Genomic DNA, 23,954 nt, shown 5'->3' with positions numbered 1-23,954 from the left:
TAATTAAAGGAATTTCTAGGCAACAAGCTAAGACCACATATTGCCATAGACAGAGCCATGGTTGGACTTGGGGGCAATGCCCCCCCCCAAAAAAAAAAAAAAAAAAAAAAAAAATTAATACCTAAAGAAAATAGTGAGATTTAAAAACTAATACTTGAAAAGGAATGGACCAAGAATTCTGTTTTTACTAATGAGCAATCCTAATTAAAATTTTTTTTTTCATTATCTTTATAATTTATGATTGATAAAATATTATTTTTTATGTCATGTTTGAAGGGCTTAGTGTTATCTAAGCATGTGGAGAAACAAATAAATTCAGCGACACAACATTGTTTATAAATGTTGATAAACTGTCTTTTTCCAATCCTAACTAGTTAATTATTGTGAAAAATAGGATAGGAAAAAAAATTATGAAAAATATATATATTTTCTTTTAATATAGTAAAAATATAAAATTTGCATATCCGGTCATTATTTCAATCCACTTAAACCCAAAATTGAAATAATACGAGAACATTCAAATAATAATAAGATTTGTCCTACTCAAAGTTATGGTCTCAAACTTGCATGGCGATGGAAACACAAAAACTTTTTATCACCAAGTCACCTCCTCACACGATAATATTGTATTCTCGATATTGACGGAGAAAGAGAAAAATTGCATCATAGACAAAATGGCCACTACGTACGTGTCGTTAAGCGAGAGAAAAAGGGGCCCTTTGGACCATTGGAAATGGGATTACCCAAAAAATTAATGTGGTTGTCATGGGTGATCACATGGTGCATTCTCAGTCTCTCACACACACAAAAGCTCACTCCCCCGCTTGGAGGATATATGGTATTACACTATTACTTAACAAATGTGGAGTAGCTTTCCGGTAAAGAATTAATTGCTTATTAACAAATGTAAGGTAGTTTTCCTGTAAAGAATTAATAACAAAATAGTATTTGGGTAAATGATATGAATCTTGGAATTAGTATATATATTCATAACAAAAATGTAATTCCCAAAAATGCTTATAAATACCTTGGACATTTATTCATTAAGACATATACAATATTCATTTGGAAATAATATTTAAAAAAAAAAGAAAAGAAAGAGAGTAAAATATATATTCTATGTTCCAAAATTTGAGTTTAGTTTGTTTTGAATAAGGCTTGAGGTACGAAGAAGTTTCATTACTTTTTTTTTTTTCCATATTTTAATGAGATGATAATTTAATCGGTACAAAATTGCTTTCATATAGCTAGTAGCTTCATTACAAATACTTTTTATAACCAATCAAAAATGCGGGATCAAAACGTTGTTTAATTGACTTGTTGAATTTTTTGTTGTCCAAAGAGACAAAAGGTAATTTTTAGCAACTAAAAATGCAATTGGCTTATTTATTTATTTTATGTGTGAAAATTTAATTAATTTGTTAAAGATTGAAAAAAGTACAATTATATTTAGGCTAAAGTTTAAATTGTATTTCCTAAGTTTGATTGAAATTTATTTTAGGTTTCTAACTTTACTTTCGTTCCATTGAACAATTTAAGTTTCAAATTTATTCAATTCAGACTTTTAACTTTATTTTCGTTCAATTGAATAATTTAAGTTTCAAATTTCTTTAATTCAGGCATTCACTCTAATTCCGTAAAAAAAATCTATTAATAAAATTAAGGAATCACATTTTTCTTTTTCTTTTTTAAAATTAAGGGTAAATTATAAGTTTGGTTCTTAACCTTTACACCAAATGTCAATTTAGTTCCTAACGTTTTAAATAGGCCAGTTTAGTCCCTAATCTTTTCGTATTGTATCAAAATAGTCCTGACTATTAAGTAATTAATGAAAAATGCTTACGTGGCTAACAATTAAAATAAAAAATTATTTTCATGCCAAATTAGATGACACATGTACTGCCATTTGGAATTTTTTTAAAAGAATAGTTTATCTCAAAACCAGCATATGTTAATAAATCATTGACTCAAATCTTTACTTAAGCCTTCTGAAAAAGACCGCAACTTTTTATGGACATCTATTTGGTTGCTGAGAAACTTGAGAAAAACAATGGAAACTATGGTCTTGATTATTTTTTTTGTGATTTTTCCATGTTTTCAAAATTTGAAGGTTTTCTTCTACTGTGCCTAAGATAACTGAGCTATAGATCTAGAATATGATTGCGGTAGGTTCAAATTGAAGTAATATTGTTTAGTCAGTTTAATGATAAGGATAAATGTATGAATAATTCTATTAATTATAATCATTGTTCATTGTTGATTAACCAAACCCCAACTCCAAAGTTTTCTCAAAAAAAAAAAAAAAAAAAAACCCAACTCCCAAGTGTTTTACGCTCAGAATGAGAAAATCAAGCCAAAGAAAGTGAAGCACAAAACCTTGTCGATTCCTTATTTTCTTACAAGTTTGGCTGCCAAAACCAATAAGTTATTCCAAAGCTTGAAGACTTTCTTGGCGACTCGTAGTCTAATTGGAAAGCAATTGAGAGGTCCACATTCTCGACCGTGATACTTTAGAATTCAGATTTTGAGACCCCAATTTTAACCAAAAAAAAAAATTTTAATTACCATCCGAAGTTGTAATTTTGAATAAAATTACCTTGTATGCTGAGTTGTGAGTGGTGGAAATATGATAGTGGGTCATGTAAAAACACACTTTCACGTACCACTCATAACTTGTCACCTATTACAATTACTGAATAACAAAGTTCCCAACTTTAATTAAAAAAGAAAAAAAAAATAGTTTACACGGTTAGATCATGGATGATTTGTATCATGCATGATTTGCGGCGAGTATGTGAAGCCATGACGCGACGTGTAATTAAAGTGTTCTTATTTGATCATAGCTGAGATTATCGGTAAAACTTGTTGCCATAGGCGTTGTGTGAGTCACGGGCTGCTGCCATTTACCAGCATTAGACAGCTATAATTTCCAGCATACCAGCTGGTAGCCAATAAGGCTTGCCATGGTCAAGCAAACAAGGTTTACTATGTGATGGGACTGATGAACTCAACTCCCTTGGACGATCTCATCAAATGTACTTGTCCACCTTGACACGATACGGACGAACACGGGAGAGCCATTAATAAGAGCATTCAATGCCTTGGACAGTTACCAAACAGTTGGCAGACCGTTGGAGCCTCATCAAAACCCATATTCATGAGTCCTGAGGCATTACAAAAAGGGCACTAAAGCCACAATTAAGGCCCCCAACGGCTAGGAACCATGAAGCTGTATATATACACTTTGATCAGAGACAAACCAAGTATATAGACTCACCTAAAAGTATTCATTAATGCTCTGATATTCAGAACTCTGGTTATTTTCTAAAAACTCCTCTATACTGACTTTGGCATTAAAGACGTTGTGGCAAACACCACACCGGTGACCACTTTAAGGGAGCCATTATTCTACATTTGCAGAGATAGTTGCGAGGACCCAGCTCCTTCTAGATGAACCTACAAGATTGATGACTAATTTGCATTTCATCACTTCATATGTGGCAACCATAGATCGTCGGATATTGGTGTCAGCCACGATTGAAAGATGCTATTAGTGACGGAGTTAGTAATTTTGAGTTGCGAAAACCTAACTATTGTGTTAAGATAAATTCAAATCACAAATAAATACTACCCTAAAAAAATTTAATTTTCTTATGCTAAAGTATGTTATATGTAAACAAAATTATCAACTTTAAATATTAATAAAATATACTTATATTGTAAATGAAAAAAATTAAAAATTTTGGCACGTGGCACCGCCACTGGATACTAGAGAAATAACATATAACATTTTTTTTCCCAGAACATAAAACAAAACGTTACAGGGCATAATGAAGTATATATATTTATAGGTGTTGTTTTTTTAATCCAAAAAGCATTAGGCAAAGAAAATATTGTTCCAGAGAAGCAACATTAATTACAGCAACAGGTGTAATGAACACCACCTCAGCTCATCAGTAAGAAAGCTACAAAATATAAATTTTAACTACTCGAAATACTACTTTATTTATTTTAACACTCAACTTTATATATAATAAACCCAACATTAAAAGTTTTATCTTAACATTCAATACAACAAATAACAACTACAACGGGCTGGAGTTCAAGTCTTCAAGAAGGAATTTCACACGCATATACACTTAAATTAGGTTAGAATAGAATTCTATTTTATATAAAATAATAATAATAATAAATAAATAAATAAATAAATAATAAAAAATAAATAAAAAACTATTTTTCTAACAACCCCGTTAAAAAATTATTTATTGCACGCACTGGACCTCAATCTTAAATGGTTTTAACTTTGCCTTCTCTATTTCAGGGCAAATGGCAGCACGGCACATGTGTGCTTGGACTGGGGGCAGAAGGTGGGACTGGACCTTTATGAAGTGGAACATATTCACCACCATGAACCTTCTGAGCTGCATGCATCTCATGGTTTCCGACGTGGGAAGGCGGGGAATACATAGCTGGCGGACCACCAACTGGAATCTCTCCTTTGTTGGCTACATATTGCCTTTCCTTCCTCTCTTCCTCCATGTTTGGATTCAGAGGCCTAGCATCAGATCTATAAAATAAAAACAATATTAGTATAAAGCACACGCAACAAAAAAAAAAAAAAAAAAAAAAAGGGTAGAGAGAGATAGTTTGCTATATAAAAAAACATCTTTAGAAATTTTTTTAAACTAAATCTGTGATAAGTTCATTGTGAATGCTTTAACTTGATGTGGACTCGCTGGATCTACCGATCTAGAGGAAAGATATAATACAAAAGTAATTAACTTTTTATTTTTTATTTTTTATTTTTAGGTAATTAATTTTTGTTGAATAGGTCAACTATGATAGATTAAAAAATATATGACTATGTCAAAGTTCATGAAGCTGAATTGACATATCTCCATGCTCAAAGTGCTTGGGGTTTAGGGGGAAATAGTTCGAATTGCGGAGTTAGTAGCATATTGTAATTATCTCTAAAAATATATATATATATATATATATATATGACTATGACCTGCTATTCCATCTCATCATATTATAAAATATTTTTTTATTTAGATAAGAGTAATGCTAAAGACTCATAAAATGACATAATTTTAATAGGTTACTAATCTTATTATAAAAGATTCTTTTATTTAGATAAGAGTAATGTTAGGGACACATAAAATAATATAATTTTGTGCCACAACTTACCGAAAATGAGGGACAAGTACAACCAAGAGGATGAGAGACAAGCATTGAAGGCGTAGCTCAGGCATATTCATTTTTCTCTGCAATTAAGAACTTGGACATCAATAAGTTTCTTTGTGCCATAAAGATAAAAGAGGAAGACTTGGAAATATTTGAGCAAAAGAAGGGAAATAAGAATAATGTTTCATAAAATTATCAAACAGAACAAACAAAAATAACGTTTTATTACTCAATTCCAATTGACCACTTTACGTGAGCGCATGAGGGAAGGTAGGCAATAGCGTCAGCTGAACGGCTGGTCTAAACTCTAGAAACTACTAATAATTAATTATTATTTTCCGGATAGTTCAAAAGGCATGATTTCAAATCCCAAGAATAGACATATCAATTTAAATATTTTATTATTATTATTATTATTATTATTATTGTCCCTTAGATACTATTATTATTATCATAGCTAACCTAAACTTATTTTATTTATTTTATCATATTAATTTATAAACACACTATATATCAAATTTTTTATTTTAAAATTACACCACATTAAAATATCTTAAAATAATGCCCCTTTAGAATATAAAAAATACAAAACTAAAAACCAGCCACCAAACCACTGCAATCCAACCACAAAATGCAACACAGCACACCACCGTGGTTTGAAGAACCAAAAAAAAAAAAAAAAAAACACACCGACTAGCACCTACTAAGGTTCAATATTTAAAGAATAAAATAGAACAAAAAAAATAATACTGTTATAAAAATAAATAAATAAAGTATTGTACTCTTACAACGACATTTATTGTCTTCAAATATGCTTTTCATAAATTACTGATTTCAAATGTCCCTATTGATTTATGACAACATTTATTTCCTCAAAAAGGAATCTTATCCAATTTTTTCTAGAGTAGTATTTTTTTTCTCTAATTTATTTTTATTTAAAAAAAAAGTATTATAAGAGTTAGTGAGAGCTATTGGTCACATGTTAACAAGATCCAATTTCGCATTCAAATTTTTTTTTTTTTGGAAATGCTAACGAGTACCCTTAGGGCACTGGTTAAAAATCTAATTAAAGAAAATTTTTATGAAAAAAGAAAAAAAATAATTAATATTTTGACAGTTTTTTTTATTTCCCATAAAAGTGATGTCAAAACTTTCTTAAAATAGATTGTTAACAAGTACCCTAAGGACACTTATTAACATGACCTTTTTTTTTTTTTTTTAATATCATAAATAATTTTGTTTATTTATTTTGTCTATTTGGATTTCGGTGTGCAATTGCCCTCTTCTCTCTCAAATTTTTTTTTTTTTTTTTTTATACTAATTTTACTTTTTTTATAATCTGACATTTAAAGTTTTGCTGCACGTCGAATCGCATGTTGTCGGTATGAATAAGGAATAAAATTGCTACTGCCGATGTCATCAGTTTGAATAAGGAGTAAAATTGATTCGTTTTCATAATTAAGTGGGTCCCGAGCATGATTACATTAAAAAGTCTTGCTTAACCTTTCTGAGTCAGCTGTGGACCATGTTCTTCAGTCAACTTTGATGTAACACGTGATAGAGTGAGGTTTTGGTAAGCAGTTGTAAACAATTTTATGGTACTAGATTTTTCCACGTAAATATTCAGTCAAGTCAAGCTATTTTGTGGGGTCTTCGGATCCCCCAGACATAGTAATTGTTGGGCACTTATTGGCTTTATTGCTAATCAAATTAGAGAATTAGCTTTATTCTAATGCATAGTTCAATTGCATCCAAAATTCCAACCTGCAGACAGTCAGTAGGGTATTGCATAATAAAATATATCTTATGGCAATCCGGTTTTTTTTTAGGTTATTTTTTATTTTATATTATCATAAACTAATATTATTTTCAGAAAAGTTTTTTTGAGAAATATTATTTCCAGAAAAGTTAAAAGTTGTATTATTGACCAAAAAATAAAAGAAAGAAAAAAAAAAAAAAAAGCTAAGATAAAAAGCAAACCTTTTCCCAAACAAAATGAAAAGTTTAGGAATGACAAAAAATATATTCACATAATAACTTTTGATGAATTGTCAAAACCGAGTGTCTCAAAATATATTTCCATTAAAACCCAGAGACCCATAAATCAATATATCAGATAATATCTCATTGTACAAAAATTATAATATCTTACGTTCACAAATTATAAGATTTGAAGCAAAATTCAAAAGTAATTTAAAAAAAAAAAGAAATCATCAAGTACAAACTTGACCCAAAACAAAACAATCAAACATAATTATAAGTGATACCAAAAAACCCAACCATAATTAAAACACCAAAATCCCAGCTAAAATAATAGACCAAAACCAAAATATTTTAATGATTTTTACAATCAGATCTAGAAGCAATCTAACAAAAAAAAAAAAAAATGGTATAAAGCTACCGTTTTAGAAGCTCAAACCAAAGCCTTTCGATAGATACTTCACAGATCTGGAACAACAACAACAATACTAACAATCTAAACCATCCAAATAATTTTTTTTTTTTAAAGAAAATAATATCATAACCTATTAAGTTTAAAACATATATATTATAGAAGATTCAAAGAAATACAGACTGAATCTAATAACCGAAGAATCAGATAAAAGGAAGAGAGAGATCGAACATGATGTGGGAGACTAAGAGAGCTGCGCCAAAAGGCCCAAAGCCCTGGCCGCCCAGAGAGAGCAAAGACAAAGAAACGAGAGCTGCGTAAGAGCCTAAAGAGGTAAGGTAAGGGTTGTGTATTTATTAGCAAGTCTGGACGTGTCGAGTTTACTTAAATACCCTTGGGAGTTACGCATTTTATTTTATTTTTTACTGAACGCGTTTTATTAAAGTGCGTTTGGGAGATACAAGAGTTGACTATCCGTTAAGATAACCATCAAAAATAAAAATTATATCATTATTTAAATTATTTTTACTATTATTGATGCGCGTCGCTTTTTTATATTATTTATAAGTTTTACTATATTATTTCAGTTAATTTATTTTTATTTACAGTATTTTTAATTTTTTATTATTATTATTTATGTGTCTCACTGTATTTTTTGATATTATTTATGAACCTCACTTTACTATTTCATTTAATTTTTTTTATCTACAGTACATTCAGTAATAAGTTTTTAGTTTTAAAAAAATAAGCAATATTCAAACAGACCTATGCGTTTGGATACCGCTTGTTTTGCTGAAAATAAAAAATTATTGTTAAAAATATTATAAATAAAAATAAAAATTATTTGAAACAGTAAAGATGGGCCAAAGAATAGTGCCAAAAAGTGTAGTTAGGTTATAAATAATAATAAAAATAAGTTGAGTAATTAAATAATTTTAATTTTTAATCCTAATTCAAACACACACTAATTTCACATTGTGAATTTTTTTTTTTCTTTTTTGTATTGGTTGAATGAAATAAATAAATTATAAATAAAATGAGGGAGAGAGAGGTGAGACCTGGTTGGTGCGGCGCATAGCCTGAGCTTCGTAACGCTTCGAGAGATTGGCCGGTAAACGAAACCTTCGCTTCGGGTTCTTCACAAATCCACACAGCTTCCTCCATCTCTGAAGCACCTCTTCAGACGAGTGCTTTGGTTCCACTTCAAAGTCATTCAAAATATAGCTCTCCATTTTCACTTTCTAAAATCGCAATATTGTGACTAATACCTCTCAAATATGCCTCGCCTCATATATAGGAAGCACAACTTGTCAAAGCTGCAAGAAAAGCAGCCTCTAAGGCGGGAAGTTCGAAGAAAAAGCAGCCTTTCTCTTTTCAGAGAAATTTCTTTCACACGCTTTGTTGGTGGGTTGGGCGGTGGCGAGCCTGACGAAGAGAGAGCTAAAAATACGGTAATATTACTTGTGCTTTCTGGGTAATTTCCTTTTTTTGCTTCTGATTATTTGGAATTGGAAATAGTAAATGGACCAGGAAATTTTTCGGAGATTGAGAGGAGAAGGAAGAAGATGATCCGAGAATTGATGCACTGCTTAGAGCATCTTCGGCAGTTTTTTTATATTTTTGTATTGTTTGAAAAGTGAACAGTAATATATATCTTTTATTTTTTTAAATATATTTTCTAACAGATTCTTTATCATTTCTCCATCTCTTTTAGATATTATTTCTTTACTCATTATTTATTTATATTTTAACACACATATTCTCATACCTTATATCTATTCCTTTCTTTGCTAATTTTTTATTATGTTGCTAATGAATAGTAACATATAAGGTTTGGAAAATGATGGTTGATTAGCAAAAAACTTTTTGAGTTTTAAAGAAACAGGTTGAGGACTATTTTTTGATTTCATTCACTATTATAGAGATTATTTTGCTTTTACCTAAGTTTTTGGAAATGCTCTTAAAGAGGTTAATTGGTGTAACTGAACTGGCTGGATCTGCTACTTCCTGGTCTCTTCGAGTCGAGTGAAAGACGGAGTCCAAAATAAAAATAACTACCATTAGAGACTAACTCTGGAGACGTTGGAAGTCTGTAACTCTGTTTAGGTGTTTGTTACCAGCAATTGGATTAAATTAATGTAATAATTAAAAAAAAAAAAAAAAGTTAGAACAGTTGCGCCTTTTTTTTTTTGGTGGTTACTTTACGCGTCTTGGGGGAACGCGTACCTTGTTGATGAAGGTATTGGTGTTTGACATACGCTGGCGCGTGGAATTCGCGTTTAAAATTGTGGTTCCCATCACTTGCGATTGCTGGTCATGGGCTTGGGTGAATGGAAAAGCCCACTAGACTACTAAGAGGGCGTTTGGATTCCACGTTTTCCTGCGTCCACGTTTTTCTGTTGTGTTTTCTTTGTTTTTTTTTTTTTCTTTTTTTTTTTTTCTTTTGCCCGCATATGTTGACTTTGGGGAACAAAATACACTGTTATAAACAATGTATATACTGTTCATGCACTGTACATACACTATTCATATATAAAAAATATTAAAAATGGGTCCCACGATACTATTCACACATTTAAAAATTATTTTGCTACAGTATTTTCAGTTTTCAGTTTCAGCAACAATAAGCTTAATCCAAACGGACCCTAAGAAGCCCAACTGTTAATTTGTTCAAGATCTACAATTTCTATCTACTAATCTGCATTTGTTTTATTCAACCTTGCCTTTTGCAACAAGCTAAAAAGGTGAGTTTGGTGAGAAATAAAAATTATTAACATTAAAAAAATATTATACCCTTCACAATAAATTTTAAATAATAAGTTATTATTTATTATTATTGGTAGGAAAAATAATTTTATTAGTGAGTTCAAATTAGAATCATTAATAATTTACAATCGAAGATTTGTTGTAAAAGTATTATAAAAATATTGTAGACGTAACACTTAGTATTTAATATTATTACCACAATTAAAAATAAAGGGATTGCAAAAAAAAAAAAAAGTACTACATTTACAATTTTTTTTTTACAACATTTTAATAACAAATCTTAGGTGGTAAATTGTTATTCTAATTTAAATTTACCAATGAAATTACTTTTTTGCCCACCAATAATAACTCATAACAACTGTAAGGACACAATTCGTAACGAGCCATAATAATATTGGGTTCGCACGTAAAAATGCCCAAACAATATCATTTATAGAGCGTGGGATTGAAAGGCTAGGCCTTGGTCACCAGACAGTGATTTTTCGTGGTGTTCATACATAATTAAATCGCGTTCGCTTTAGGAGTCTTTCTCCTGGAGGCAGGCTGGGAGGCTCTAGTTTTTGGCCATTTTTCCCAGCCGCCTCTTTTGGTGCATTAACCTTCACATTATATAGCCCTTCCTGGTTGATCTTAGCCCTCCACTTGTTGATCAGGCAGGTGCCTACTTCTGTGCCCGTCCCATCAGCTGTCACTCCTTGCTTTCTGTTAGTTGCGATGATCGAAGTTACATTGTCCATGCGTCTTTTCTCATTAACATGGTCAGGACGCTGGCAGGTGCATTTAATGCGGAGGGGACGTATTTACCCTGAACCAGTTTCGCACCGTACTCCCATGTGGGTCCCATTCTACTCGCATCTCCTTCAGGGGGATTTTTGGTGGCAGCCATCATCGAGACGTTGCTCTTCCCCTTGAAGTCCTGGAGTGCCGAGGACAGGGTAACCCTCGGCTGTTCCACTCGACACTTCGGCCTTTCCCCATTCGTCCTCGGCAAATACCCTCCTTGGCATGGGCCCCGGGCCCTAATAGAGCGTGGGCCGAATCAAAAATTCCCCAGCCCCACAATAACCCCTCAAAATCTGTTATCTGACTCCTCGGACGGATAGGAGGGTTTTGATGACATCAGATACCTGTCAATGCCTGTCAATCCTTGTCACCTATCGGTTCCCGAGACTTCCCGTCTGCCCGAGACACATTTCTGGAGCCCTTGGAAGGTGAAACGTGGCCTCATTAAATACGGGCGGCTCTGTGTTTCCCACGTTCTACGACATGATGAAGATCAAACGGTGGTGATTCCTTGGTCTTTATGGGCGGGAAAATTTGTGTAGTTACCCTAGGAAGTATAAATGATTTTTTTGGAACGGATCTGTCTCTTCAGTTTTGCACTTAAGAGTTCTAGCGCGTATACCCTGGGTTCATCTGAATTTTCGTCCAAACTCAAGTCTATCTCCAGCACAAAAAGCCTGTCCGAAGCGTCTTTCCTCTTTTATGTAAGTTCCCTGCCTCCATTAATTCGTGCTTTTTCTTTTCTGGGTTTATTTTTCTTTGGTTCCCTTTCTTCTCCCGTCGCTGGTTGAGTTTGTTTAGTAAATCATAGAGATGGCTAAATCAAGACTGAGGAAATTAGTCGATACTGAAGAGGCGATGAAAAAGTTCATCGCCGATTATAGGATTCATCCCAACATAAGTCTAAGGCATTGTAATATGGGGGAGTGGCACTATAAGAGGGAAACGAGCGAGGTAGTAATTCCCGTCCTCGCCTTCGTAGAGGGGGTATGAGAATCCCTATGGGGCCGGTAACGAGGGGTTACCTCAGGCACTTTCGATTAGCCCCCACCCAGTGCATCGATAACATGTTTAGGATTCTGGGTTGCGTGGATGCTTTAAACGAAAAGATGGGGCTAAGACTGACCCACCTTGACGTGAATTGGTGCTATAATCTCCAAAATTTGAAGGGGAAATCCTACTACATGAAGACGAGAGACGAAAGGGTTCGACTAATTCAATGCCTCCCTGATTCCAACAAGGGATTAAACAAGGATTTCCTTATCGTCTTCGGTGAATGGCATGATGGCAATCCGTGCCCCATAGTAGAAGGAGAACCAGGTGGGGTATAGGGAATGGAAGGGCGCTGACACTTTGCGCCATTCTAATCTGATGTGGTTCAGTAACTAACCATGCATATGTGTTTTTCTTTTGTAGATCCACACGCTTATCAACGGCATTTTCACTTAGTTAACCGGGTGGACTTAGAGACTGTTCTACAAGCGGCGGTTTTCGTAAATGACGAAGATGGTCAAGTTTGAGCCGCTCACAAAATATTAGGGCCCGCTCCCGTTCAAAAGTCATTTGCCGACCCTAGGCACATGATCAGCGCCAGCCATCCTCGACTTCCAAAAATTACCGTGGTCAAGACAGAATTTTTAATCTCCGAAGTATCATCTATCCCAGAAAGCATCCCACTGGTGGACCTCTCCTCATCTCATCAAGTAGCGGAGGACGAAGGCGAGTTAGATCAGCCCGAGGAAGGGTTTGGGGTATTTGATCTAGCCAACTAATCCGAGGATCCTTCTGGTGATATAGGTGGCCCAGTCTTGTCCGAGGCAGAATTGTTATCAGTAGGCACATCTTCTCAAGTCGAGATGGGACTCAAGAGAAAGCCCTCGACTAGCTTATTCGAACTCCTCGAGGGTCAACCAGGGAAGGGTGCGCAGGCAACGCCGCAACCCAATGCTCCTTCCCCACCACCTCCGCCCCAGGCTATCCAGATTAGGTCATCCTCCACAAAGTCACAGCCACAATCCCCCCGCCCCAAACTTCCTTCTTCTCCCCAACCAGTTCTGCCTCCTCGGCCGGAGAGCACTAATTCAAAGAGAAAGAGGAGTCCCAAGGGCAAGGAAACCATGGATGGGGGAAAATCTCAACCTTCTAAGGAGAGGGAGGAAGCCCCGCGTGCAAAACAATTGAAGATTGGGCACCAAAGTAAGGGTAAGGAGACCGAAGCCCAATCTTCCCAAGGCAAGGGAAAGGGGATCGAGGCCCAATCCTCGCCAAGCGCCTGGCTTCCCGCTCCAATGCTCCACGGGGGTCCATTGCTGGAAACCGCGTCCATGAGGGACCTTGGAAATGGCGAGGGTGGTTATGTGGCAGACGCACTAGGGAGAGCCATGCTGCTTCCCACTGACATGGATGGGTTGAAGAAAATGAGGATGCAAGAGGTTTTCCTCAGCACGAAGAGGCACTTGGGCATGGTAAGGCTCTTGAACTCTAAAACTTTATTAACTCTTACTCCCAGTCCGTCATTCACGATGTATTTATCTCCCTTGACAGGCTCTCCAAGCCACCTATAGGATGGAGGAGGAAGTGAACAAGTAGAGTAAGGCGGTCGAGAATGAACGCTCCAAGCGCATAGAGGCCACGCGGACTCTCAAAACTTCCGAGGATGACCTCGCCAAGGCCAAGGCTGCCTTAACAGAAGCTATCCGAGATAGGGATAGCACCTCGGCGGGTTTATCTAGCGCCCAAAAACAAGCCGAGGACCAAACAAAACGTTTGCTAGAAGCCGAGGATCAGTTGCGAATAGCCAAGGAGCAAATCAGTGACTTAAATAAAAGATTGATCCTGGCAGAGAATGACAAAGGTGTGGCGGAGTACGCTCGGGACGAAGCCATGAGGGCCAAGCAGGAGGCTGAGTTTGCCAGAAACGTGACTGAGGCTGCCAAGGAAACGGCCGAGGATGAGGGTTATAACGCAGGGGTAGCTGAAACCCAAGCCATCCTTAAAGCCCAAATTCCCGGAGTATGCAGGCTTTACTGCTCCCAGGTTTGGGAAAAGGCCTTGAAGCGAGCTGGGGTGGATGCTTCGTCTGATTTGTGGAAAGCGGAGAACATATTCTACCCTACAGCCATCCGTGAGGACACCTCCACCAGCTCCAAGGCTGTAAGCGACCAACATGAGGGAGGGGTCATTCAGTCGGATACTGTACATGTCGACGTCTCTCCTGGCCAGCCGCTTAAAGAGGGAGAGTTTTAGGATGTGATAGAAGCATCTCAGCGTACGGATCCCGAGGTACCCAAAGAGGTTGCTGAGCCTGTGGTCGGCACTCAGATGCCTAATCCTGAAGAGCCAGCCATACTTGCCCAGCCCCTACAGGCAATTCCCCTTGCTGTGGTCCCCAAGAGTACAGACACCGATCCTGCTCAGTCTTCCCTAGAAGGGACTATCCTCCAGGGCGTCGAAGCTGATCCCGTTCCGCCTTCCCAGGACGTGGCCGATGCAAAATTAAAGAAGTAGAAACCCTGGCCAGGTTTCGTATTTGTTTTTAGTTTAATGATTAACTAGTTTCTTTTTTATTTCGAAAACTTTGTAATCTGCTAGTAGTTTGAACCTGTTAAACGCGTATATAAAATTCTTTTCTTCCTTTTTCCTTTTGGTTACTTGTTAGTTGCCCTTGTCGATACTTACTATTGTTTATGATTTTTGAACTAATTATCTTAACACGTATGAATAGTTGTGTATGCGATATATTTAGAATCATGTTTCAGAACGTTAGCTCACCTGCACCTGTAGAGCCTTGAACTCATGTCAGACCCTCATTCAATGGAGATATAGGCATCATCCGAGATGTCATGTGTAGTGTTAGGTCTTGCTTAGTATCCAGGTTTCTTTAAAGTAGTTGGCTTCCCCATAGGTTTGAGTCCGAGGACCATGCAATACCTTGGTTCTGTCCAAAACTTGATTTTTAAGTAGTTGGTTTCCCCATAGGTTTGAGTCCGAGGACCATGCAATACCTTGGTTCTGTCCAAAACTTGATATTTAAGTAGTTGGTTTCCCCATAGGTTTGAGTCCGAGGACCATGCAATACCTTGGTTCTGTCCAAAACTTGATTTTTAAGTGGTTGGTTTCCCCACAGGTTTGAGTCCGAGGACCATGCAATACCTTGGTTCTGTCCAAAACTTGATATTTAAGTAGTTGGTTTCCCTATAGGTTTGAGTCCGAGGACCATGCAATACCTTGGTTCTGTCCAAAACTTGATTTTTAAGTGGTTGGTTTCCCCACAGGTTTGAGTTCGAGGACCATGCAATACCTTGGTTCTGTCCAAAACTTGATATTTAAGTAGTTGGTTTCCCTATAGGTTTGAGTCTGAGGACCATGCAATACCTTGGTTCTGTCCAAAACTTGATTTTTAAGTGGTTGGTTTCCCCATAGGTTTGAGTCCGAAGACCATGCAATACCTTGGTTCTGTCCAAAACTTGATTTTTAAGTAGTTGGTTTCCCTATAGGTTTGAGTCCGAGGACCATGCAATACCTTGGTTCTGTCCAAAACTTGATTTTTAAGTGGTTGGTTTCCCCATAGGTTTGAGTTCGAGGACCATGCAATACCTTGGTTTTGTCCAAAACTTGATATTTAAGTAGTTGGTTTCCCCATAGGTTTGAGTCCAAGGACCATGCAATACCTTGGTTCTGTCTAAAACTTGATATTTAAGTGGTTGGTTTCCCCATAGGTTTGAGTCTGAGGACCATGCAATACCTTGGTTCTATCCAAAACTTGATATTTAAGTAGTTGGAGGAATTAACCCCTCGGCTATGGCGCGGGACCTTGGTTTAGGGGGATTAGCTCCTCGGCTAAGCCCCTAGAACCATCCGTGCTGCTGACGCTACGAAGCGCAGCCCCTAGTGAAGAAACGTAGCCCTTAGTGGGACTTTATGCTAAAACACTACACCTGGCTTTTGGAAATGATGTGAGTGATTGTCTCAACCTACCACCTGTGTCAAGACACAAGCCCTTCCTACAGACGGTGCCAATTGTAAGGACACAATTCGTAACGACCCATAATAATATTGGGTTCGCACGTAAAAAGGCCCAAACAATATCATTTATAGAGCGTGGGTTTGAAAGGCTAGGCCTTGGTCACCAGACAGTGGTTTTTCGTGGTTTTCATACATAATTAAATCGCGTTCGCTCTAGGAGTCTTTCTCTTGGAGGCGGGCTGGGAGGCTTTGGTTTTTGGCCATTTTTCCCAGCCGCCTCTTTTGGTGCATTAACCTTCACATTATATAGCCCTTTCTGGTTGATCTTAGCCCTCTACTTGTTGATCAGGCAGGTGCCTACTTCTGTGCCCGTCCCATCAGTTGTCACTCCTTACTTTCTGTTAGTTGCGATGATCGAAGTCACCCTGTCCAGGCGTCTTTTCTCACTAACATGGTCAGGATGCTGGCGGGTGCATTTAATACGGAGGGGGCGTATTTACCCTGAACCAATTTCGCACCGTACCCCCACATGGGTCCCATTCTACTCGCATCTCCTTCAAGGGGCTTTTTGGTGGCAGCCATCATCGAGACGTTGCTCTTCCCCTTGAAGTCCTGGAGTGCCGAGGACAGGGTCACCCTCGGTTGTTCCACTTGACACTTCGGCCTTTCCCCATTCGTCCTCGGCAAATACCCTCCTCGGCACGGGTCCCGGGCCCTAATAGAGCGTGGGTCGGATCATAAATTCCCCGGCCCCACAACAACCTATTACTTATGATTTGTAATAAAAATTTTGTGGACATAACATTTCTCTTATGAAAAATGTTAAAGGCATCTTGTTGTCGTCATAATATTTTCAAAACTGTTAAGGTTTCAATTCTTTATAAGTCAAAGTAAAATATAACAAAGTCATAAAAGTATTATGAAAATGTTGTGCCATTCTTTGTATTTCTAAAAAAAAAAATTATTTGTCAATTTTTGTTGAGCCAAAATTCACTATTTCACAAACAGTTTTATTCGGGTTTTTTTTTGTATTTTTTTTTTCCCTTTCGGCACCATTTTAAGTAAAAACACATAATTTTACACACACACACACAAAAACAAAAACAAAAACTTAGGATTAAAATATTTTTCATCCTTTATGTTTGGGATAATTCATAATTCCTCCTTAAACTTTAAAATCAAGCAATTTCTCACTTAATATTTTGGAAAAGAACAAATATGTCATATTGTTATTCTCTCAATTAAACCCTAATGAAAGCTTATGTTTCTTAAAATATTCCATTGTGTAATGTCTAAAATATCCCACTAAATTTTAACATCCCAAAAATTCTCTTCACATATTTTGAACTTTAGATGGTAGTAATTCTTAGAAAGTTGGAATGGTAATTTAAGGTATTTTATTTCCTTTCCTTTTGTTATCTTTTTTTTTTTTTTTTTTTTTTTTTTTTTTTTATATTTATTTTTCCTTTTCTTGCCTAAAATGGGTGTTCATTAAAAACTAATTAGGCTAAATATTACACCTAGACTCATGTAGAATGATAAAGAAGAAAGTATGAATGACAAAATTTTCATTGTGTACGGTTGAAGATATTTGATGAAAAGTTTGAATTATAGCATATGACATATAATTCATTGCGAAAATTTAAATATTGTGACAAAGTTTTAGTAAAACTCGGTTGCTGATTGTTGGAAGATAATGGTATTTGTTATTATTTTTAGAAGTTTTTAATGAGTAGATATTGCATTTAGCAAATAGGTATCAAAATTCTTATAAGAATGAGATTAACTTTGTATGACATACATTTTTTTTTTTTTTTTTTTTTTTTTTTTTGTATATAGTTTCATACTTCTTCAAATAAAAATTCTATCTTAATTTTTTCACTCAAGAGATAGCCTATGGCTTGCACGTGCCACCCATACTAGTTTATTATAACATGGATATGGATTAGATTCTAGGCTCAAAAACTTCTATTTTGTTTTTTGTTTTGTTTTGTTTTTTTTTTCTTGAGAGGAACAAAAACTTATAGTTTTATTTTTTTTTTATTTTTTTTTTGAAAGGATCATAAGCTTCTAGTTTTATTTTGGTTTGTCATACCATACTGACAATCAATATCAAGTATGAAGGGGTGTGTTTTCTCTTTAAAAAAAAAAAAGTATGAAGGGTTCTGAAACATTAAATTTGGTAAATATAAAATGACTTATTTGCAACAAAGATAAATGAGGTTTGTTAGCAGTTAGCACCACTTGATGCAGCGTAGGCATGTAGAAGCAAAATTTATAACACATAATTACTACAATTCTTCCACGAAACCTAAGATCTACAAGAACACTAGGCAAGTAGGCAAAATAAAAGAGAAAACCTCTTTAACAAACTTTTATTAATAAACACATAATATTAAACCACCACCCTATAAAGAGTATATATAGGAATAGAAGTTATCCTACTCCTTTTAGGAAAAGAATTAATAAACCTACTTCTACTTGATAAAAGAAAAACAATCTACCTAGGAAAAGAAAAACAATTAAAATCCAATTCAACTAGGAAAAAGATTTTAATTCAACGTAATAGAGTAAATAAATCCTAATTCAAATAGGAAAAGGAAAACAATAAAAAACTCTTCGTTTTTCATAACGTAATTTGCATCATCCTCCCTAGGTTGGAAGAAACTCGTCCTCGAGTTTGGAGTCTAGATTGGAATTCTCTCCTCGATATGGAACAAGTTGCTTAACATTGAAGACGTCAGATGTATGCATATGACTTGGAAGTTTCAACTGATAGGCATTAGGATTAATTTTCTCAAGAATTTCCAAAGGACCAATCTTTCTAGCAGCTAGTTTGTTGTACTCTCCCACAGGAAAGCGATCTTTGGTCAAAACTGCCCAAACAAAATCACCAATCTCAAATTCTACTACTCGACGTTTCTTGTTAGTGACTTGTTTGTACTTAGCAGAAGTCTCCTGTAAGTGCTTAGCAGTAGCCATATGAATTTCATGAATTTGTGTGATTAAATCCTTAGCTTTCACATTGACACGCTTCAAGTCAGGGATAGGAGCCATCAAGTGGTGCGCATGGGTTGTAGCTATAAGTAAGAACAAAGGGACTGAATCCAGTGCTATGATTAACAAAACGGTTGTAAGAAAATTCTGCCTGGTACAAGCACTAATCCCATGATTTAAGATGATCACTCACCAAGCTCTGAAGTAAATTGCCCAAGGAATGCTTTACCACTTTTGTTTGACCATAGGTTTGAGGATGATAGGCACTACTAAAATTAAGTGTGGTGTTAGCCAAATGCCATAAGCAACGCCAAAAGTGACTAAGAAAATACACATCACGGTCTGAAACAATAGATTGTGGCAAGCCATGGAGGCGATAGACCTCTCTAAAGTAAAGTTAAGCAACACTAACTACATCTGAGGTCTTCTTACAAGCAATAAAGTGGGCCATTTTGGAAAACCGGTCCACAACAACAAAAATTGAATCGTTACCTTGTTGTGTATGCGGTAATCCCAAGATAAAATCCATACGGACATGAATCCATGGTTGGTCTGGTATGGGAAAAGACATATATAGGCTAGCATTGGTTGTAGTGCCCTTGGAAACTTGACAAATACGACATCTCTCAACAAACTTAATAATCTCCTTTCACATGGTTGGCCAAAAATTAGAGTCTGTCACAAGCTTCATGGTTTTATCATGTCCCATATGGCCTTCATTATGCAACTCTTGAATAACCCTTAAGTGTAGGCTACTATCAGGAATGCATAGTTGATTCCCTTTAAAAAGGAAACCATTGTGTATAAGGAAGTTAAACAACTTTCTTGTTACCACATCATTCAGTATAGGGCCAAAGTATGGGTCACTAGAAAGCAACTCACGAAATAAATCAAACCCCAGTACTTTGGTTTGCATTGTGATGAGCAAATAGGCCCGTCAACTAAGAGCATCTGCCACTCTATTCAATGCTCCGAATTTATGCTTGATGACAAAAGAAAATTGTTGAATATAAGCAACCCAATTTGCATGTCAAGATGAGAGCTTGTCTTGACTATTGATATGCTTCAAAGCATTATGATCAGAATAGAGGACAAACTCATGATAGGCCAAATAAGAACTCCAATGCTTCAAAGTGCAAATTATTGCATAAAATTCCAAATCATAAGTGCTGTAATTCAGTTTTGACCCACTTAACTTCTCACTAAAGTAGGCCACTGGTTTACCATTTTGACTAAGAACAGCTCCAATTCCAACCTTGGATACATCACAATGTAACTCAAATGGTTGAGAGAAATCAGAAAAAGCTAGAATAGGCGATGTAGTAAGCTTTTCCTTGATCTAATGAAATGTCTTTGTGGCTTCAGTTGTCCACAAAAACTTACTAGCTTTCATGCAATCTGTAATCATTTCCATAATGGTGCTAAAGTTAGGAATAAACCGCCAGTAGAATAACATCAACCCATGGAAACTACGGACCTCATGGATTGTGGTTGGTATTGGCCATTGTTTAACAACAATAACCTTTGATTCATCAACTGATAATCTATCCTTAGATACCACATAACCAAGAAATGAAAAGGCAAAAATCACATTTTCGTCCCTACATTTTCACGCAATTCCTACTTTGGTCCCTATCTTTTATTTTATCGCTTTTACTCCATATCCTGAAAAACGCATCTCGTTTTTGTCCTTGCCGTTACATCAGAGATGAAAAATACACACATGGCGAACGGCAGAATTAAAAAATATTTAAAATGTTTTATTTTATTTTAAAATAAAACAAAATTTTAGTTATCATTTAATTATTTTAATAATAATTGTTCTTCATGTTCTTCCCCCAAGAACATGGTTGCCTAGAATATAAGAAATTCAAGATTTTCTTCTCTTGCATTTTCTTAGCATCCAAACAAGCAAAAACATATACAAAACCATGATCAAACTTAGATACTCTAACACAATCAACTAACAAAACCCAAAACACTTAATAACAAAAAAAAAAAACAAAAACAAAACAAAACCCAAAACACGGTTTGATAAAAAACAAAATACTAAAACTCAAAGCCAATCATCATCAATAAAATACACCAAAACACAATCATGAGGTAGTAAGATCAAACCACGGTGACCATCTGGGTTTAGAGAGAGAGAAGATCAGATCTCAGTCAAGGTCGGTTTCGGCCATGGATCTTCAACCATGGGGTTTTGGCCATGGGTCTTTAGCCATGGATTTAGAGAAGATGAACATAAAATTTAAAACCTAGAAAATTTGAATTCAAACCCAGATTGGCTGAAACACAAAACTCAAAACCATATTTCAAACCCCCATACCACCAAAGCATCAAACACAAAAATAAAACCCATATTTTCGGCCCCTAAACACAAAACTCAAAAACCAAATTTTCTTATTTTCAGAGAAACCAAATAGAAATCTCAAATCCAAACCTTAGAGCCAAAACCAAACCACTTGCAACCTCAGATTTGAAGCTATCAAATTCAAACAGAATCAACCTCATACCAGCCAAAACATAATCAACCTCAGATTTGCTGCTTCCTTCTTTCTCATGTTTGCTTGGGGTGTGGATTTGAGAGGACAAGGGAGAGAGGAAAAGAGAGACAGAGAGGATGGGATTGTGTGGGTTTTAATGAAAAGGAGAGGATGAAAGACTGAAAATTAGGAAAATGTTGTTCTTGTATTTAAATTTGGGTTTTTTTTTTGGAGAAACATTTGGGTTGGTATTTTTGTTGTTGTTCTTCTAGATACACTTAGATCTTGATTCATGTGGTTTTTGGTTTTTAATTATGTTTTTATTTTTTTTATTTAGTTAAAATTGATAAATTAGTTTTTTAAATTTAGATGCTGATATGGCATTTTTTAATGCCAAATAACATTTATTTATTTATTTTAATGACCATGTTAGCTTTTAGTGTGCCAACAGTGCGTTCTGTTTGCCACGTGTGCATTTTCTATCTCTAATGTAATGGCAGGGGCAAAAACGAGATGCATTTTTCAGGATAAGGAGTAAAAGTGGTGAAAATAAAAGATAGAGACCAAAGTGGGAATCGCGAGAAAATGTAGGGGCGAAAATGTGGTTTTCGCCAAATAAAAAACTATCTGTCATAAAAGGACATTTGTCTATGGCAGCATAAAATTTCTCCCTACGTAGAACTATGAGTACCTCTCGAAAATGTTGGAGATGTAAATCAATATTGGCACTATATATCAAGATATCATCAAAATAAACTACAACAAACTTGCCGATGAAGGGGCGAAAAATCTAGTTCATAACACACATGAAGGTGCTAAGAGCATTAGAAAATCCGAATGGCATTACTAGCCACTTATATAACCCCTCACGTGTCTTGAATGCTGTCTTCCACTCTTCACCAGGATGTACTCGAATTTGATGGTACCCACTTTTTAGATCCAACTTAGAAAACACTGTAGCACCACTCAACTAATCAAGCAAATCATCCAACCGAGAGATAGGGAATCTATACTAGACTATAATTTTGTTGATGGCACAACTATCTATGCACATTCACCAAGATCCATCCTTTTTGGGTGTGTGAGTAAGGTTGGCATGGCACATGGACTAAAACTCTCTCTAATGTGCCCTTTTAACAACAAACCCTCTACCTATCTTCTAAGTTCTTCATGCTCTGTTGGGCTCATGCGGTAGTGTGGGCAATTAGGTAGATTAGAACCTAGTACAAGATCAATTTGGTATTGTATATCTCGAAGTGGCTGTAACCCCTCAGGTAGAACATTAGGAAATACATTTGCAAATTCATCTAATAAAGATTTCACAACCCCTAGTATTACACTACCCTTTGAACTCTCCTTTCCCAACAATACAAACACCAATCCCAAATCAAACATTTGAGAGCTCTATACCCCTCTCAAATGACTTTACCTACAAGAAGGTTTTATTTTTGGTTGATGTGTCAATTATCTGCAAGTTGGTCACAACTTTGAATTTTTTTTGAAAAATATTATGTTTAATTATAACATTTTCATAACAAATCTTAAGTTGTAGGTTGTTATTGGTGGATAAAAAAGTAATTTTTCTTAGTATTTTCCATTTAATGTACCAAGACAACCATTATTTTCTTAATGCGAAAGGGCAACCATCTACAAGTTGGTTTATCCAACAAAAATTAAAAAAAGGAGTTCACGACGTCACATTAGTCGGCTTTTTTTATTTTTCATTTTATTATTTATTAATTTTTTTAATTTGGGGTTTATGTTTGTATTTTGAACTGTACTTTAATGCTGTTATCTTAGAAGAGTATTACTTTTATCGAGCCAAAAAAAAAAAGAGAGTACACCATTCTATTTCCCAAAATTATGTTTACTTAGTTTTGAGTAATGCTAAACGTACGAAGAAGTTTCACTATTTTTTCTCGAAATTTTATTGAGATGAAAATTTTTAATTAGTACAAAATTGCTTCCATATGAATTTACATCCAATCAAACAAATGCGGGCTCAAAACTTTGTGTAATTGACTCTTACTATATTTTTTCGTGGATGGAACGCTGTAGCACATTCTCTTGCTTAGTTTTTAAGGGTAATTATTTCTCCCAATTTATTTGTTTGGATAGAAAATATACCAGCAGACATTTTTTATGTTGTTCAAGCAGATTTGGCCTCTTTGATTGAATGAAATTGATGTCTTTCTTCTCAAAACTCAAAAGGAAAAAAAAAAGAAAAAGCAATTGACTTATATATTTATTTTTATGGATGAAAATTTAATTAATTAATTTGTAAGATTGGCCAAAGTATAATTTTATTTATAAAATGGGAGATTTTAAAAACCTCATAGAAAATTAAATTAATAAACTAAATAAGAAAAATAATCTAA

The 23,954-nt window shown here is 35.3% G+C and overlaps 2 protein-coding genes across 2 annotated transcripts; one reads left to right on the top strand and one right to left on the bottom strand.

Annotated features, from left to right (window-relative positions):
• Positions 1–4,251: 4,251 nt before the first annotated feature.
• LOC126720023 (putative calcium-transporting ATPase 11, plasma membrane-type) lies at positions 4,252–9,003 on the bottom strand. The gene is made up of 3 exons (XM_050422505.1): positions 8,638–9,003; positions 5,191–5,267; positions 4,252–4,567 (listed from the first exon to the last, which is right to left on the bottom strand). The coding sequence occupies exons 1-3, from the start codon at positions 8,809–8,811 to the stop codon at positions 4,318–4,320; spliced, it is 501 nt and encodes a 166-aa protein (XP_050278462.1). The 5' UTR covers positions 8,812–9,003; the 3' UTR covers positions 4,252–4,317.
• Positions 9,004–12,984: 3,981 nt separating this feature from the next.
• On the top strand, positions 12,985–14,374 carry LOC126719120 (uncharacterized). The gene is made up of 3 exons (XM_050421708.1): positions 12,985–13,593; positions 13,718–14,098; positions 14,165–14,374. Exons 1-3 carry the CDS (start codon positions 12,985–12,987, stop codon positions 14,372–14,374), a joined length of 1,200 nt encoding a protein of 399 aa, XP_050277665.1.
• Positions 14,375–23,954: the final 9,580 nt, after the last annotated feature.

This window comes from Quercus robur, chromosome 3 (genome assembly GCF_932294415.1).
Source record: "Quercus robur chromosome 3, dhQueRobu3.1, whole genome shotgun sequence".
Taxonomy (NCBI): Eukaryota; Viridiplantae; Streptophyta; class Magnoliopsida; order Fagales; family Fagaceae; genus Quercus; species Quercus robur.
This window is presented reverse-complemented; position numbering and strand designations above follow the sequence as displayed.

Excerpts from the sequence above, each read along its gene's own strand:
- LOC126719120 (XM_050421708.1), top strand. The coding sequence starts at position 12,985 with ATGGGACTCAAGAGAAAGCCCTCGACTAGCTTATTCGAACTCCTCGAG. Across the intron at positions 13,594-13,717 it reads CGAAGAGGCACTTGGGCATG|AGTAAGGCGGTCGAGAATGA; the intron begins GTAAGGCTCTTG and ends GTGAACAAGTAG. Across the intron at positions 14,099-14,164 it reads ATGAGGGTTATAACGCAGGG|GTTTGGGAAAAGGCCTTGAA; the intron begins GTAGCTGAAACC and ends TACTGCTCCCAG.
- LOC126720023 (XM_050422505.1), bottom strand. The coding sequence starts at position 8,811 with ATGGAGAGCTATATTTTGAATGACTTTGAAGTGGAACCAAAGCACTCG. Across the intron at positions 5,268-8,637 it reads CTATGCGCCGCACCAACCAG|AGAAAAATGAATATGCCTGA; the intron begins GTCTCACCTCTC and ends TCTTAATTGCAG. Across the intron at positions 4,568-5,190 it reads GTACTTGTCCCTCATTTTCG|ATCTGATGCTAGGCCTCTGA; the intron begins GTAAGTTGTGGC and ends TTTATTTTATAG.